The 18,964-nt window shown below is 34.8% G+C and overlaps 2 protein-coding genes across 2 annotated transcripts in view; both read right to left on the reverse strand.

Annotated features, from left to right (window-relative positions):
• c4 (complement component 4) overlaps positions 1–18,964 on the reverse strand; it is a 360,913-nt gene that overhangs the window by 215,874 nt on the left and 126,075 nt on the right. The gene's annotated exons all lie outside the window — the stretch shown is intronic.
• The window catches only part of frem2b (FRAS1 related extracellular matrix 2b), a 93,116-nt gene that overhangs the window by 67,696 nt on the left and 6,456 nt on the right, over positions 1–18,964 (reverse strand). Inside the window, exon 2 of the mRNA XM_051129639.1 lies at positions 14,962–15,051. Coding sequence (XP_050985596.1) covers positions 14,962–15,051 — 90 coding nt within the window. The remainder of the gene's footprint in view (positions 1–14,961; positions 15,052–18,964) is intronic.

The raw sequence follows: 18,964 nt of genomic DNA on the forward strand, positions 1-18,964 counted from the left end.
AATAAATTAGGAACAAAAAATGTAGTTTTTAGCTTTTGTACATTATTTTACTGCCCCCGTGGCAGCTTTGTACCTATTTTCTGAGAGTGTTTAAGTTAAGAAACAAATCAGTTTAAACGCTTCACTCTCAGAAGGAAAAAAAAGGTACAAAACTGTCAATGGAGTGGTAGTGTTTCAAAAGGTACTAATATGTACTTTTAAAATACTAATATGTACTTTAAAGTACTAATATGTACTTATAAGGTACTAATATGTGCCATTTAAGGATAAATTGGATACAAAAATGCACCTTTTTGCTTTTGTAGTTTAGGATACTGCCCCAGTAAGCACTAAGTTAAGTTAGGTATCAGAAACAAATCAGTTTAAATGCTTCACTCTCAGAAAAAAAGGTACAAAACTGTCAATGGAGTGGTTTCAACATGTACTAAAATGTACTTCTAAAATACTAAATGTATTTTAAAGTACTATTATGTACCTTTAAAGTACTAATATGTGCAATTTAGGGATAAATTAGGTTAAAAAAATGTGTTTTCTACCCTTAGGATACTGTCCCAGTGACAGCTTTGCAACTTTCTTCTGAGAGTGTTTAAGCTAAATTAGGTATCAGAAACAACTCAGTTTAAACGCTTCACTTTCAGGAAAAAAAGGTACAAAACTACTGTTTCAAAAGGTACTAATACGTACTTTTAAAATACTAATTTGTACTTTAAAGGACTAATATGTACCTGTAAGGTACTAGTATGTGCCATTTAGGGAAAAATTAGGTACAAAGATGTGCTTTTTAGCTTTTGTAGCTTAGGATACTGCCCCAGTGACAGCTTTGCACCTTTTTTCTGAGAGTGTTTAAGTTAAATTAGGTATCAGAAACAAATCAGTTTAAATGCTTCACTATCAAAAAAAAACTGTCAACGGATTGGTACTGTTTCAAAAGGTACTAATATATACTTTTAAAATATTAAATGTACTTTAAAGTACTAATATGTACCTTTAAAGCACTAATATGTGCCATTTAAGGTTAAATTAGGTACAAAATGTACCTTTTAGCTTTTGTAGCGTAGGATGCTGCCCAGCTTTGCACCTTTTTTCTGAGAGTTTTTAAAGTTAAAATAAAAACAAATCAGTTTAAACACTTCACTTTCAGAAAAAAGGTACAAAGCTGTCAGTGAAGTGGTGCTAACATGTACTTTTAAAATACTAAATGTACTTTAAAGTACTAATATGTGCTATTTAGGGATAATTAGGTACAAAGATGCACTTTCAGCTTTTGTAGCTTAGGATATCGCCCCAGAGACAGATTTGTACCATTTCTCTTCTTCAATATTGTTTTTGTTCATTTTATAACAACACCATTGAACAAACAACATCTTTTTTTCAGAATGTTTAAGTTAAATTAGGTATCATAACATTATAACATACATTATGAAAATTGGATATTAATGTTAAGCTATCAATTTTGTGTGTTTTTAAAGATTAACTTCAAGTCAGTGTTAAATTAGTCAAAGGCAATCCAAATGTAAGAACAGGGGAAATAAGCATGAATAATCACATATTCAGTATCAACCAATGCAGCTAAATAAAACAAATTTCTCTCATATTAATCTTTCATATCTTGCAAATACCTGATATGGTACCAATTTATTGCGCTATTAACATAATCAGGGCTGCCAGCTATACAGTCAACCAACAGTACAGTGACAGCTACACTATTTTTAAGGTTCTTACTTGAGATGCGCTATACAGACTCCAGTGTTAAAGCATTCGATTCACGGACAGACAAAACAACAGATACAGATGGCAATGGAGTTCAAGCTGTGCTCTCATGACCCGCTAACCTCATGTATTTGTAAGCAAGCTACGCTGGTGAGAAACACAACTCCCACTCAAGAGTACTGAAGGTACTGCTGTGCAGAACAAGTGTGAAGAGGAGGATGAGGAAGCACTTGTTATGCCAACAAGTGTAGTGCAGTTACTTCTGTACCGTAACTCTTGGGCTATATTTCCAGAGCCTTTCCAAATATGAAAACGGAGGAGATATTAAAATCAAACCACATTTTATTTTCCTGTGAAACAATGTGTTGATCCGGGAAAGTGATAATGACACCCTTGCGGGCAGCAGATGTTACCTGTATGCTCTATAATCCGAGACCAGATGGTTTATGTGAATCCGTGTCTATAATGTCAAAATCACTGCTTACAAAAACTGCCGTCAATGAAATGTGCGGAAGAGCATGCTTTTGTCTATGGCCTAAAATAGGTTGCAGCGATTTATGATTGTGCTTAACCTGTAATTATGAATGACTTTGCTCTAATCGCTGGAGGATCTGTACCACAGCTAAAGCACCATTCTCCAGAGCCAAGGTGGTATTTTCATTAATAATGGAATGTGAACAGATGAGAGAGTGGAAAAAAATGCTGATCTATGCACATCCGCTGTGAAGATGAAGGATAAAGGCTGTACGCGACGCTCTGACCTGACCGGTACATGTATGAGCTTGTTGTCTTCGTAGCACCAACTGGCATGTGGTGAAACATAATCCTTCTGCTAACCTGAGACTGGAGTGAGGTGGTGCTTTAGAGATGAGCTGGAAAGAGACCCTCCGCTGTCAATGGTTATGAATGAGCACAAAAGTTCAGTGTTGAGCGATCAATGCTTGTGTAGGTTATGCAGGTCTATGTGACTTGAACATTGCCTTTTGGAATAAAAAAAATCCACATAGGCATAGCATAAGCTCCAGTGTGAAGTGACAAACACAGTGCAAAGGAAAGAGCAAAACAAAACACCGGTCATGAATCAGAAGTACAAAACAAGGATTTGTAAAGAAAAATGTTGGAGGATTTCAATATAAGCCAAGAGGAGACTGGTTTGCTGTAAACAAAACTTGGTTCTTTGCAGATTAGCATATTTTCACCGGATCTTACGCTAGACCGACGTCCTACGTCATCCGCTGGAACGCCACTCTCTAGTAGTGTTGCACAATATATCGGTACTAAAAAGGAATTGCAATAACCTGCTTTTAAAAATGGTACGATTCCGCATTTTACTAGTACCGGTACACTGTAAAAACAATAAAAACAATTTGTTGAGTTGTTACCCTGCTGCCTTAAAATTTTAAGTTCAGTCAACTTGAAATGTTAAGTTGTACTAAGTGACAACTTAAATATTTGAGTTGACTAAACAAAACATTTGGTTTGTTAAAAAAAGCTGGATTTGTTACCCAGCTGCCTTAAAATTTTAACTTACATCAACTCTCATATCTAAGTTGTCACTTAGTACAACTAAACTTTTTTAAGTTGACTGAACTTAAAATTTTAAGGGCAGCAGGGTAACAAATTTTTTTAAGTTGAGTCAACAAATAGTTTTTTACAGTGTACTTTAAGAATGCATTTTGATAAGAGTTGTACTAACACTGTTTCTTTAGGGACCTATGATTACCGCAAAGTGGAAAACGCAGATGTAATTACAGGATCCAGTCATAAAAATGGAATTTACTGTATGATGTGGAATATCTCGGAATTTGCCTATTTAAATATGAATCCTGCACATTCCGCACATCTCTGTATAAATGAATGGTGCAGACGCACAGTTTTATTTACTACACACATACTGAAGCACACGTGATACTTGTGGTGTTTTCAGCCTCTGCCGCCTCAGAATATGAGTACATGAACACATAAATAATCTCTAGAACTGTTCTGAGAGTCACTTCATGAGCATTTTACTGTTACCTTTGAGAAAAACAATGTCATATCATATACAAACAGAAAGGTAAAGGCAGCAACCCGTCAAAATAAAAGTTCGGTTTAGCTTGACAGAAATATTACTTAATATAATGAGAGTACTAGTACTAATAATAAAAATATTACTAAAACAACATTTTAGGAATATTTGCCAGGAAAATTATTTACCAGAATCTATTTACCATGAAAATGATAAAAACACAAGACAGTATTTCTGAAAAAAAAAAAAAAAAAAAAAATATATAATATATAAAATATAAATATAATTTTATATATATATATATATATAAAATCTAATTAATTCTTTATAAAATCTAATTAATCTTTATAAATTAATTAGACATGCTTTTAATTATTAAAATTTATAGAATTTGTTCAAAAAAAAAAAAAAAAATCTGTATTTGAGAAAAATAATAAAACGCATTTCATAGGACCTTACATCGTCATTTTTGTTAAACTTTTAAGAATTTGCTGTTAAATTGTGTAAATTTCATGATTTCAATTAATTAGACACGCTTTTTGATTAATATTTTAAATGTAACCATTAAAATAGAGTCGGAAAAATGGAAATGAGAAAAATTTAAATGGAAAAAAATGGAATTTGGAAAAAAATAAAACAGAGTTTGGGAATAAAACGGATTTCAGAGGGCCCTATTTATTTCAGTTGTGCCTTTGTTTTTGTTGTATTTGTTATTTATTATTTTATAATTTTTTTTAAAGGGGGATGAAATGCTTTTTTAATAGATAAAATAACTATAACATACACTTGGATAATCTATTATTCAGTTACTTTACCTGTCATTCTATGTTTTTGCCATAGTATCGGTTCAGTAGTAGTATCAAGACATTTTAGTCAGGTTTCGTATCAAAGTCAAAATTTTGGTATTGTGACAACACTACTCTGTGTATGACAGTTAGCGGAAGCAAGCAATTATGGTTTATAAAGTTGTAAATATGGATATTTTCCTTACAAAACGCATCAATTCCTTTCAGAAGGCCTTTATTAACCCCCAAAGCTATGTGGAGCACTTTTTATCAAAATCTCAACACCCATTCACTGCCATTATAAAGGTCGGAAGAGCCAGAACATTTTTTAATACAACTCCAATTGTATTCGTCTGAAAGAAGAAAGTCATATACACCTAGAATGACTTGATGAAATCATGGGGTAATTTTCATTTTTGGGAGAACTATCCCTTTAAGGAGGCAAAACGTGTTGCATTCTTGCATTCTTTGTCTTCTTTGTCTTGAAAAAAAATATTGTGCCATGAAAAGAAAACACTTAATAATAATACATCACAGATGGCTCACATTTAAAAAGCACAGATTTAGAGAGTGGATAGACTCAACTTCATTAGAAACTAAAAAGGCAAAAATAACTAACTAAAAAAAAAAAAAAATCAATCCACCGCAACTGCTATAATCAAATAAACATGAAGAGGTGCAACCCTAAATCATCCTTGATGTGTGTATTCCTCTTACACAAATTGAGAAAACAAGCCTCCCTGGACACAGAAGCAAGAACAGAGACAAACAAGGCGGTAGAGTGAGAGTGAGAAAGAGAGAGAGAGACAGAAAGAAAGAAAAGGCAGGAATTGAAAACAAAGAGCAAGGTGCAGGCGGGAATCTGTCAGTGGGGACGTCTCCACCGCTGACTGACTGAGTGGATTAGAGGTTGGAGGCAGACAGCTCTTCTAAAGCTCCACAAACAACCCACAGGCAGTGCTAGAACTTGTGTGTGCTCAGGTAAGCTCAATTTACTGGGGAGGAGGAGAAGAATCAGAGAGGAAAATGGAAGGGAGGGGTTAGGGTGGCTGCACTGAACAATTAAGTGAACAAACATGCCAAAAAGTGGCCCCTAGGCCTCCATGTCCATCTACAAAACAAAAGCCAGACGAAGTATCTTTATCCCCACACGTCTCTGTAGCTTGACCACTGCTGAGGGGAATCTTTAGGGACAAAGGTGAGAGAGTTTGCTGGGTTCAACTAAAGAGAAGCACAACTCTCAGTTAATCTCCATTCAGCAACCTGGCAGGCCTCACAAATAACAATTACGGCCACTTTTGTCTCCATTTCCAGAGTTTATCCTTCCTTAATGCCATTTTTCAAGCCTAGCAGCTCCCTTTATTCAAACAAACACAAAAATGTGGCATAGAAGCTGTGCCTGTTTTTCAGGAAAACAGAATTTTTCTCCATATAGTGGAGATCAATGGGAGCCAGTGGGTTGAAAGTGCAAATTGCAGTTTCGATGCAGCTTCAAAAGGCTCTACATGATCCCATTTTTGCTCATAAAGGTAGAGTAATACATCATTCGGAACTGTAAAGGGTCTACTTTTATTTGTGCGCACTCACAATATCAACAAAACGTTGCAAACGGTGCTTTTATAAAATAAGGAAAAGAAACATGATGCGCTTTCTGTCGTCTCAACAGGAGCACTACAAAAATTAAAATATTAATATTAAATTATATTAAAAGTAATATAACTTTCGATTCTTTAAAGACTCTATGTTTATTTGTGTGCACTCATAACAACAAAACGTTCCACTTTTGTAAAATAATGAAAGCAAACAGGATGCACTTTCTGCCGTCTTGGTCTCTGTGAACTTGAGCGCGAAACTTCAAAATTCTGTGTATGCTTGCCTTACAGACATAAAGCTTTGTACCACTTATTAGGCTATGTAGGCAATTAAAGGCTCATTATTATAATTTATATGGTTTGTTAATAAACATGCGACTAATGACTAATCACCTAATAAAGTGAATGACTACTAGTCAACCAGAAACATCTTTAGTCGAGGGCAGCCCTAAATTTATATACTTTTTAACCACAAATGCTCATCTTGCACTAGCTCTGCGATGCACATGTACATCTTTACGCATTGCATAATCACGCTGGGAAGATCACACATGGTTAGTTCTTCATCTGTGTAATTTGGTTCAAAAAGGTAGGGTAGGGCGAAAATCTCCATCTCATTTTCTCCTCCATCTTCAAAATCATCCAACATCGTTGTTTTACCTTTGTTTGTAAAGGGCGTTTGACTTTCTCTGCATGTTCGATTTGTAAACACTAGGTTGGTACTTCCGCCTACATCACGCATGCATGATTTTGTAATGTGTGAAGTCAACTAGTGCAAGACAAGCTTTTGTGGTCAAAAAGTATATAAACTTTATTTTCTTTTTAAAAAATGACAGATTGTTTTGCTAGATAATACCCTTATTCCTCGCCTGGGAGCCCTTTGAAGCTGCACTGAAACTGCAGTTTGGACCTTCAACCTTTTGAGCCCCACTGAAGTCCACTATATGGAGAAAATCCTGGAATGTTTTCTTCAAAAACCTTAATTTCTTTTCGACTGAAGAGAGCAAGACATGAACATCTTGGATGATATGAGGTAAGTAAATTATCAGGACATTTTTTTTCTGAAAGTGAACTAATCCTTTAAAATACATTAAAAGAGCCACTAGACTGTTTGTGAGGCCAGACAAACATTTCACAAAACTTCAGTGTGGATTTCACAAGGTGCCTTCAGGTAACCGTGCTATTTTCTGAGTGTATTTGGCAATATGACAAGTAATATTCATCTGTTCATTGTTGAGCAGTGTTCGTCTGAAACAGTATGTGTGAACAACCCAGGGGGAATTGAAACAGTGCTTCTCGAACTTTTTTTCTCAATACTTTTGATCAAATCAGAACCACCTAGTCACAACTATGTTCTCTCTATTCGCATTGAGAGCTGTGAGCATTTTTGTAGCTAAAACAAATCACGGCGCTACAAGACCGCCATCAGTCCCTTGACAGATCTGTGCGAGGCCTCAGCAATTCATCACAATGAAATACAGACATCACAATGAAAACATTTAGAAAAGAATTGCAAATGTTAATATGTAAATCCTGTGACCCAATTCAAACACATTTATACTTTTAAAATCCTCCCAACTGTCTAAAAGTGCTCAAAGCATTTCAGAGTCTAAACAGGCCAAACTTAAACTTGGCTTGTCATCCAAATCATAAATGAAGGCAAAAAGAATAATATCTCTGCTTTTTTAATCACCTCAGGTTTTGCCTGTTCTATTTTTAGATCACAAACTAAAATTGTAGTTCACGGATCAGTGCAGAGAACATTCATATCCCACATTGCCAAAGAACATGGACTTTGCATTAGTCTCATACAAAGGGCTCTATGATCTCCACGATGCGGAAAACATGGACGGAACTGTGGAATCCAGTCTTTAAAATTAAATTTACAGTATAACATGGAACGTCATGGAATTTTACAAATTTGGGATGAGTAAATCAAAAGTAGATCAGTACACTTAAATCAAAACACGGTACGGATTAGTGTCTGTAAATATTAAGTTTGGTTTAGCTTGAAGAAATTGTGACAGAAATATGAAATTACAGTACTACTCATATTGCTACTACTAAAATTACTATTAAAGCATAATTTTTAAAGGTATATTTACTAGAAAAATTATTTACAAGAATTATTTACCAGAAAAATGTACATACACAACTGTATCTGAAAAAAATAAAATGAAAAATAATAATATTTTTTGATTATTAAAATGTAATGAAACCATTAAAATAGAATTTAGAAAAATAGAATGAAACCATTAAAATAGAATTTAGAAAATGAATTAAAAAAAACTGAAGTTGAGAAAAAAACAGGGCCTTAAAAATTTAATTTATGTTAAACTCTTAATAAACTGCTATTAAAATGTGTGAGTTTCATGATTTCTAATAATTAGACATGTTTTATTTATATTTTTAATGTAATCATTAAAACCCTACATATGCACAAAGCTTTAAGAAACTTAAATGATAAAAAATATAACTAATATAAAATATATCAAACAGGCCAGAATTAAAATCTATTTAAATAAAATTTTATTTAATTACAAATGTGTCATGTACCACTGGTGATAAGGACAGAATTTTAAAAAAAAAAAAAAAAAAAAAAAAAAAAAATCAAAATCTTTATTTTGTGGTATTTATTTATTATTATTTTTACTTTTAATTTTTTTTAAAAAAATTCAATAATATTATGCTATCATTTTTTTTTTTCAAAGGCATAATATGTACTGGCATTTTCATCTTCTAGCATTCACAATCTGGCATGTTTTTGGCAATGTAACCACTTCCCCAAATGGTAAGAAACTGTAATCATCCAAAAACCATCATCAACTTTGGATCCTTCATTAACCACCTGCTGATATCTCTGTCAAAGTTTGCAAACTTAATAATCCTCTGGGAGACCAATTATATTACTCAATGTGAATCTGAGCCAAAGGGCCATTTACTCTGCTTTTAGGACAACTCTACAAAAGAATCCGCTGCCAACTAACAACATTAATTTGAAGGGCAATTTCAACTCCTTTCATAAAATGATGTTGATTAATTACTTGAACTAGATGTAATTTGGCCTCCATTAGAGTAAAAGAAGGACAAAGGTTATTGGCAACAAATTAATTTTGACATTGCCAACCACTTTAAAATCAAATCATACTTAAAGCCAATGGCACTAATAATACTGGATATATGCATCTAAATATGTATAATTCAATAAGAAAGACTTTTAATTCAGTTCACTCAAAGAATGACAGACTTGGCTGCATGCATCTGCTGTATAATGCATTGTACTTACTGCATTTATTCACTTCAGTTGAGGTCAAAACATACACCTTGCAGAATTTGCAAAATGTCAATTATTTTACAAAAATAAGAGGGATCACACAAAATGCATGTTATTTTTATTTAGTACTGACCTGAAAAAGATATTTCGCAAGGTGAAACATTTTGCAGATTCTGCAAGGTGTATGTAAACTTTTTGACCTCAACTGTACATGTCTAATATTACATCATGACTACTTGATATGACATGTCTTCTTTGTAGCCAAATTCCCTGTTTGGCTAAAAGACATGAAATCTGATTATGATTCTGAAAGTGAGCCCTAAACGAATTAACTGGGAAAACTAATGGTTTTTTTTTTCAGTATGACGAACTAAATTTCCAAACAGCTCACATCTGAGTTCAAAACATATTTATCTGACAAGGCAGATACACTTTTAAACACAGCAATGCCTTATAAAACAAGCTGCTTAATCTGACCACACAACTAGAACCATTTTCTCGACTCAGTTCGGCTTAGTCTAAATAAACATTATATAAACCAAGCTTAATCTTTACATGCAACAAAAATGCCCTATTTTACAACCTGTATGAGCTGTACAGCAGTGTTGCATTAAGCCTAAACAGCCCCTTGGATTCATCTCCATTTTCTCTCTTACTTTACAGTACAAGCACTACCTGCAGAGTGATTTTGGCTGCTGGAACATGACAGGATACAGCTGTGTCTGAACACTCACAATCCAGCACGGCTGCCTGATACACAGCCTCTGAAACAGCCGCAGGAGGTACCTGGGGAATTAGTGTGGCTGCCACAGTGGCTCTCATGCCTACAAATAACATCAGCAGCCCGGCAGCTTCGCTATCAATGATCCAGCATTAGAGTTTCATAAGCACACAATTCACAAATTAAATTCTGGAAATGGACTCCAGGTCAGGTTGAATATCTAATAACAAACCCTGCATTCGAATATGTGTCCACAGCATGAAAAAGCACCAAAATGAAACAAATGAATAGGGAATTGGGATGCCGCTAAGACTAATGAATGGTTAATGAAAATGTCCAATACAATTAAGGTAACATTTTCCACTACTGGAGAAAAAAGGTGACCACATTGAAGTGAAGTCCTGGGTTGGTTTTTCTTTTTACTCATCGGTTCACCTGGAGGGCACAATTTTAAACATGTAAGGCACTCTCTCAGGGAAGGAACATGAGCACTCACCAGTAAGCAAATTTTAAGGCATACTTGAACCACATGAGGGTCCAGGGGGGCCTCTAGATCTTATCAAGTCCATTTCACGGATGTTTCATGAGGGTGAGGACAAATTCTGTCTATTTAAGGAGGTGCAAACCATCCTTGCGAGCTGCATGCTGAAGACACACAGGTACAGCACTTTGCATTTGGAAATCAAGTTCTCTTCCTAACACATGTCCCACATTTGAGGCATCATCTAACCAACTAATAATTTTGCCACTAATAAATTTCATGTGATATGTGAAGAAAACAAAAAAGGAAAAATCAAAGTAAACTACACTACTACTTACAGTAGACACATAAGTTAACACAACACACTTTTAGGCATCTATTATGCTACTGTTTGGGGTCAGCATTTTTCTAGTTTTTAGTAAGTAATTATTCAGCAAGGATCTATTAAACTGATTTCAAAAAAACGCTGTTGTCTTGAACCTTCTATTTATCAATAAATATTAAAAAAATTACCATGGAGAAGTTCACTTCCAGAACAAAATTTAACAGATAATTTACTCACCCCCTTGTCATTTAAGATGTTGTGTTGTTCTTTGTTCATAAAGAAATTGTTTTTTTCTCCATATAGTGGACTTCTATGGTGCCCCCGAGTTTGAACTTTCAAAATGCAGTTTAAATGCAGTTTAAGAAGACAGGTCTTATCAAGTGAAAAGATGGGTTATTTTCTAAAACAAATTTACAGTTTATATCATTTTTGACCTCAAATGCTCATCTTGTCTAGCTCTGCGTCAACTCTGTGTATTCCGGTTCAAGGCAGTTGATGTAGGTCGAAAAACTCCCATCTCATCTTCTCCTCCAACTTCAAAATCATCCTACATCGCTGCAGAAGTACCGACCCAGTGTTTACAAAGTGAACATGCAAAGAATGTCAAATGCTCTTTACAAAAAAAGGGTGAAACAGCAATGTAGGATGATTTTGAAGTTGGAAGAGAAGATGAGATTGGAGTTTTTCGACATACCCTAACTGTTTTTAACCGGAATACACAGAGTTCACTCAGGGCTAACCAAGATGAGCATTTGAGGTTAAAAAGTATATAAATTGTAATTTTTTTAGAAAATAACCGGTAGATAAGACCCTTCTTCCTCGGCTGGGATCGTTTAGAGTCCTTTGAAGCTGCATTTAAACTGCATTTTGGAAGTTTAAACTTGCAGGCACCACAGAAGTCCACTATAAAGAGAAAAATCCTGAAATATTTTCCTCAAAAAACATAATTTCTTAACAACTGAAGAGGGAAAGACATGAGCATCTTGTATGACAAGGGGGTGAGTAAATTATCTTTAAAATTTTATTTTGGAAGTGTTTTTCGTTCTCCTTTGAGCAGCATAATTTTACAATATTAATGCCAAGTTCTGTCATTAAACTCTAGATGGCACAGGCTGATGGGTCATTAACGCAAACTGATGATATTTACAGCATTAAACTACTTAGCACAAGCTGATTAGTTCATTTTGCATATGCAGCCAATGAGCTTGCTGCTTTACATTTAAATGGCTGGTTAGAATTCGCTAGAGCATTTCGCAGCACGATTTTAAAGTTCCTCTGAAATCCTCCACCTCCCCAGCTCCACCTGTTTAGATCTGCTAAGAGTCATTATTAGGGATGTAACAGTATTATCAATACTCTGGTATTGTGATAACTTCGTGGTTACACGATGATATAAAACGATAGGTCTTCCGTGGAAAAAGTGTAGTTTTTAAAATACATTTCAACTTCTTATTCTAACATAAAAAGTCTTTAAAGTTGTATTTTTGGCCATTTTGTTTGGGCACAGCATCTGTCAAAATAAAACTGAATCCCTTTATTGAGTCTGTTTTCGCTGCACGTTTAAAAGCAAAGCGCGCACTACGTTCAGGCAATCAGCTCCACGCTGTTTTCCGCGCTTCAGAATGTCTCAGTCCACAGTGAATGCAGTTTACTCGTTTACTGCATGTGCTGTGAGTTTAACGCACGTTTGGAAACGCAACGGCCACCAGTTATGCTTTATTTTCGCAGCAGATGATTACAGCATTTCACTAGGTTTGTAGTGAGACACATTTTTGTAAGCCTGTTTTCACAGAAGCTGGAGTTTGCCGTTTCCATTAATATAAAGCTTAAAAGTGCAGTATGAATTGCTGACCGCAGTTTAAATGGGTAACGTTACTGCAGTCCAAATTCAAAATATCTCTTTCAAGTGTAGAAATTAGGAAAGAAGTATTGTAATTTCCCTACTGTAGTGTAAAGCAAAAATAATACACCTATGAAATGTTAGTTTTCATTTAATTTACAGTGCAGTTGTTTTACAATAGATGGCTATTACTGTCATTGTTATTTTTTAAAATTATTATTATTATATTATATTCTAACTTGTTTGGCTTCCTGAAACACCAGTGTGAATGTAATTTAGACTGAGACAGTACATCACAAATAAAAAGAGGGTTGAGTTCCCTTTAAAGTTCAGTCAATTTTTCTGACTTTTTTCTGACTTAAGTTTTCTCAGTTAAGAACATGAGTTGGAGCTCTTAATTTTAAACTCTCAAAGTGCATTAGATAGAATAATTAAACTTTAAAATGTACAAAATTGTATTTTTTTTTTCCATGTCGTCATTTGTCTTTTTAAATATCGCAATAAATATTGTATTGTGAACTTCATATTGAGATATTGTGAGATTTTGATATTGTTACATCTGTAGGTATTATACATGCTATCTATTGCCGTATAGGCGAATGTATTGGCAGTAGCAAGTTCCTGTACCTGCTTTGCATTGCCAGCAGCAATAATCTACAACCACAGCAACAACCAACAGCAGCAGAAGCGTAGCAGATCTATTCCACCAAGACCAAATATATTAACATTGTCATATCCATTACCACGCCAAAATCTGCTGAGAGCTGTTATGATAGAACTATTTGTACTGTCTTTTTCATCAAATAAATCCAGCCTTGATGAGCATAAGAGACTTCAAAACTGAAAAATCACAAAATTCCTCAAACTCATTTGACAAGCTGTAAAATGAAAAAGAGAAAACTTCATTTAGAAAACAAACAAGTGCCACAAGACACAATGAGGGCATCTTGAGCCCTTTCTGAAAGGAGCGTATGACAACATTCTGCAGAATCCCATTGTATAATTGCCAAACTTCAGAAGACACACACACCTCGTGCCAACTTCTGTTAGACACAGGCTCTTTGTGCCAGTCAATTGACTTAGCGAATGAATAATCTAATTAGCATGCACCTAGAACAACAGCAGAGAATGCCAAATCCATCAAAATTAAGTCAGGCTTCATCCAATGCTTTTATGATAGAAAGCAAAAGATTAATAAATTAACCTACTCAGGAAGAGTTCAAACTCATACTGACCAAGCTAAACCATAAAAAACACTTCAATTTATTCCTCTCCCATCCTCTTTAAAAAAAAAATATCTATCTACAGTACTTTTCCATACAGAACCGTGTGAAATGACTGGTTTTCACCAGATGATTCCACTGTGGCTGCAAAAGATTGGGAGTGGGAGGTGAGAGCATTTTTTCACATTCATGGGAAAAGAGAAACGGTGCCATCACAAAACACGCTGTTTCTTTATAGCCATGGTGTAGGAGAACAATGAACAGGCTGTCAGGACGGTCTCTGAAACGTAAAGCATCCTCAAAGCCCACTAAAACAAGCGATCACCATTTGCATACGTAAAAGCGGAAGCCTTTAATGTTTTCAAGTGGGCAGTGTATACAAAAAATAAAGCAAAGGAAGACGAGTAGGTTGACAAGAAAATCAAATAATGAGGGAATGGAGTCAGAATTTCAGATTAGAAATTCAAACAAAACTTATTCACCATCAGCTAATTAGCCTGACAAAGGCGGCCATTAAGACAGACAATCACCCTTCTAAAATTATATTACGGTAGCTAAATATAGAAGATTTCATCACCCAAGTAATGTTTTCTAACATTTCAGATTTTTTTGGCAGTCCAAGGTCCTTAATAATGCTTTCAGGGACCTCGCTGGCTACTAACTGCACTTGACAGGTTTATAATTGGACAGTTTCATTCAACCCATCCGAGAAAGTTTGAGATTGAAAAATGTTTTTCAATAAAATGATTAAAAACCAAGCACAGCTCTATTAAAGTTTTCCAGTTCAATATGCCAGCTTGTCAATCAAAAGGCATCCCAGACGGTGCTAACTCGCACGGATTCTGGTTATTGCTCTCGCACAGTCACACCTTCACAAGCACTGGGTGAGCATACAAAGAAATGAAGGATGATGCAGATAGGAATGCACACGTCTGTAATCCAACCAGTCGTATTTTAAACATCCTGAGGCCAAAACAATAAAAAGAGGTTGAAATATCTTACCACTGTCTTCAATGGAAAAGTGGAATGTGTCGCTTGTGGCATTGTCTCCGTCTCGAAGCACGTAGCATATGTGCATCTCATCGATGTCAGCTGAAGGAGGAAACATTCAAAAGGATGAGGAGTTAGTTTTCAAACTATATTAGAGTCTAAGCTAAGTTGGGATGCACTATATTGCTTTCTTAAAATACTATATAGATCATGATCCATTTTAGTATACATTTCTTTTTTTTCCAGAATGACACAATTGACCAAGTGCTCCAGAGAGATATGTGACCCTGGACCACAAAACCAGTATTAAGTAGCATGGGTACATTAGTAGCAATAGCCAAAAATATATTGTATTGGTCAAAAGTGTTTTTCTTTTATTGCAAAAATCATTAGGATATTAGGATCATGTTCCATGAAGATATTTTGTAAATTTCCTACCGTAAATATATCAAAACTTAATTTTTGGTTAGTAATATGCATTGCTAAGAACTTTATTTGGACAATTTTAATGGCGATTTTTCCAATATTTTGATTTTTTTGCACCCTCAGATTCCAGATTTTCAATAGTTGTATGTCGGTCAAATATTGTCCTATCCTAACAAACCACAGATCAATGAAAAGCGTATTTATTCAGCTTTCAGATTATGCCATTTTAATTGAGACTGACTGACTTATGACTGGTTTTGTGTATTAATACATTTTTATAATGTTCACATATTCAGATGCAAACATTTCTGTATATGGGCCATTCTACAGAATTGGTGCAAACTGCTGTCCCACAACCAAAAAAAAACACATTTCAAATCTTAGATGTTTACTAAGATCCTTTTATTATCTATTGAAACCCACAATTATATTTAAAATATTAGTAAGCTTAATATATATAAAATCATAATTTAATGGCTACTTTCAGTTGGGAGGTAGCTATCCAAAACCCTAACCCCTAAATTTCAACTTATGATAACAATATTGAAAAAAAAAAAAAATCCATTGTTGTTTTTAAAAATACCTTTTGGATTTTTACAAAAAAGTTAAGTTCAGAAAAAATATTTATTTTATATTTCCTTTGAAAAGCATGAGATTTTATGTAACAAAAAAAGACTGTGTCCTGCATTTTTCATGTCACTACCGAAACAGTGACAGATTTTAACTAAACCCATAAATTTATGCTCAGGGAATATTCCTGTGTCCCTCTCTCTCATAGCTACAAGGTATGAGTAGACAGATACCATAATTTTAAGGTAAATTGTATTCAAAAGTCTAAAAATTCATGTGTAACATGTGGAAAACATAATCTTTTATTGGGGGAAATAAACAAAATTTTAGTACAGTTATGCAAATTATTTTAGTAGTGTTTTAGTATGTGGGTTAAAAATTTGTAATGTGATGTGGTTTCTACCAAAACATTACCGTCATTACCGAAAATGTCTCTCCACCCTCAATACCTTGACTGAGGTGAGTCCCTTGAGCAAGGCACCGAACCCCCAACTGCTCCCCACGGTGTGTGTGTGTGCGTGTTTGTTCACTACTCACTACTGTGTGTGTGTGTGCACTTGGATGGGTTAAATGCAGAGCACAAATTCCAAGTCAGGGTCACCACACTTGGCCTCACGTCTTGTCCTTTAAAGCTTAACAGGCCAATATAACCCTTCTTACTAAATTATACACTATTGTTTCGGTAGTGACAAATTTGGGGAAGAGGACAAATATTCCAAAACTTTCTAAAAATACAATATGAGAATTAACAGCACAATTACAAGAGATGTATACCTAGGATATTACACAGTTTGCATACATACAAAATCTTTCAAGACATTTCCAACTTTAAACCATTTTTGTAGAATGGTCCATATAGACTTGTATACTAAAATATACCTTTAGCTTTACCATACTGCAAGTTTCTTATTCACCTCTAAAATATGCATATTAGTATCTTTAGGCAGGGGTTTTAAACTCTTTTGCTGGCAAGGATGTCAAAATATAATCCCCATTAAAAGGATCCAAAAATATGAAGGCAGCTATACAATATATTTTAAGACTAATAAGACTGGTAAGAAAAAAAAATGTAATGTGTGGTATTAAAAATTAAATAATTGGCATTTGTGCTATTATTGTACTAAATAAATAAATAAATACATTTTATTGTGGGTTGCTGCTGGACTTTAATTACTCTTAAGTAATGCATTGGGTAATGCATTACAAGTAACACCAGTAGCATGATCAGATTACTAATAAAGTAACACATTACTTTCAGATTTACATATTTATTTACTGGCACCTCTCCTGCTTCTTGTTAAGAGAATTTGTGAGTGAGATGCTGACCAGCAGCACTTCCTTGAGCCTGAGGCTTATTAATTTCATTTTTGGTGTGAAAAGGCTTTTACAGTTGCCGAAAATATAACTTTTGTGTTTTTCATTATCCCTGACCCAAACGACCCACTTGAACTCCACATGAACTATTACCAGCAGCCCATGTGTCAAAGTGTAGACCATAAGGGCGCAGGGTGCCATTTGGGACGGGGTCTACATGAACCAAGCTGAAAAGCACTTTCAAATAAGGGCATTTTGCCCATCTGCTCCTGCAGGCACCGAACTGCATTATGTCTGAGATTTATCAGCCCGGCAGTGTTTAATTTAGACTGAAAGAAATATGAAGCACTGAAGCCGTGGCACATCAATTCCCTTCTGACTGAAAGGAGCCACAAAGAGCAGCAGGTCTCCAGCTGGCACCCATCTATTAATTTCTCCACCACCCTCTCTAGCGCTCAAACTTTGGAGAGCATTTCATGTACGTGGTTTTACTGAGAGGGTGTTACATCCACAGCGCTAGCCTATCTTCAATATTTGATGTCAAAACATTTCTCTTCAAAGCGGCCAGCTCATAAAAATGTAAACCCATCATTTTCAAATGCCCACAAGGGAACAGCAACTTTATTTACTGTCAGTAGCCCACGCCATCACCCCCCCAACTGTGCTAAATTCCCTTGAAATATTCAAAGAGAATCCTAAAAAAGGAGCTTATTTAGAAAGGGGAAGCACAGTGGCAAGTTGAGCATGTCCCCTGCTAGTTTTGACATTTACAAGTTTTAACAACTATACTAAAGCTTTCTTGATGTGTCTGAGAGCTCAGGCTTTTACTGTAACTCTATGACTTGTGTAACACAATAACAACTGTTTGGTTTGTACCATCTGTTGACGGAAAAAAATGAATATATTGGTCTTAATTGATAGTAAGCATTTTACGTTCAAAACGTGAGCAATTTATCAGATAACCTTTTAATATTTCAGGACAAATTCTCTTTCATAACACTAATAACATAAAAACAAAAAACTGCCATAATTTATTCACCCTCCTATCCAGTCTGCTCTTCTCCATATAATAAAAATGAAAGATAAAAGATGCTGTCAAGCTCCAAAATAGGAAAACCAAAAAAACACTGGAAATGTAGTATATACTTTTGAAACATATGTTAGCTCTGTGTGATGAACAGACAGACTTTGTTATACTAAAATAATCTTCCCATCTGCAAAAGCTCTCAAATCATTGTCAAAATGTCATTTAATTATGAGACAAACTAAACCAGTAGCACTGATGCACTATTTTTATTGTAGTTTTTTTTAAGCTGATAAAATTTGAGTTTGTTCCTCACATAACGCTATCACATGTTGTGAATATATTACACAGAGTACTTCATGATCATTTAATGGTGCTTTTTTGCCATTTTGTAACTGCCCTGCTGAAATAAATCAATAAATCAATTAATTTATTAATCAGTCAAAACAACCTAAACTTGTTTGCCAGTTCCTTAGTCTGTTTCAGAAGGGTTTTGGGCTTAGAGATCAGATGGTAAACAACTTATTTATTTCTTTTGAAGCAGGCGCTGACAGACTCAGTTCCAATTCACTTTTATTATATGGAAATGAGCAGCCAAGATATTCTTCAAAAAGATCACCTTCTGTGCATGAAAGAAAGAAAGTCCTTTGGTCTGGAACAACATGGGCGTGAAAAAAAGTG

The sequence above is a fragment of the Labeo rohita genome, chromosome 15 (assembly GCF_022985175.1).
Source record: "Labeo rohita strain BAU-BD-2019 chromosome 15, IGBB_LRoh.1.0, whole genome shotgun sequence".
In the NCBI taxonomy this organism is placed as follows: Eukaryota; Metazoa; Chordata; class Actinopteri; order Cypriniformes; family Cyprinidae; genus Labeo; species Labeo rohita.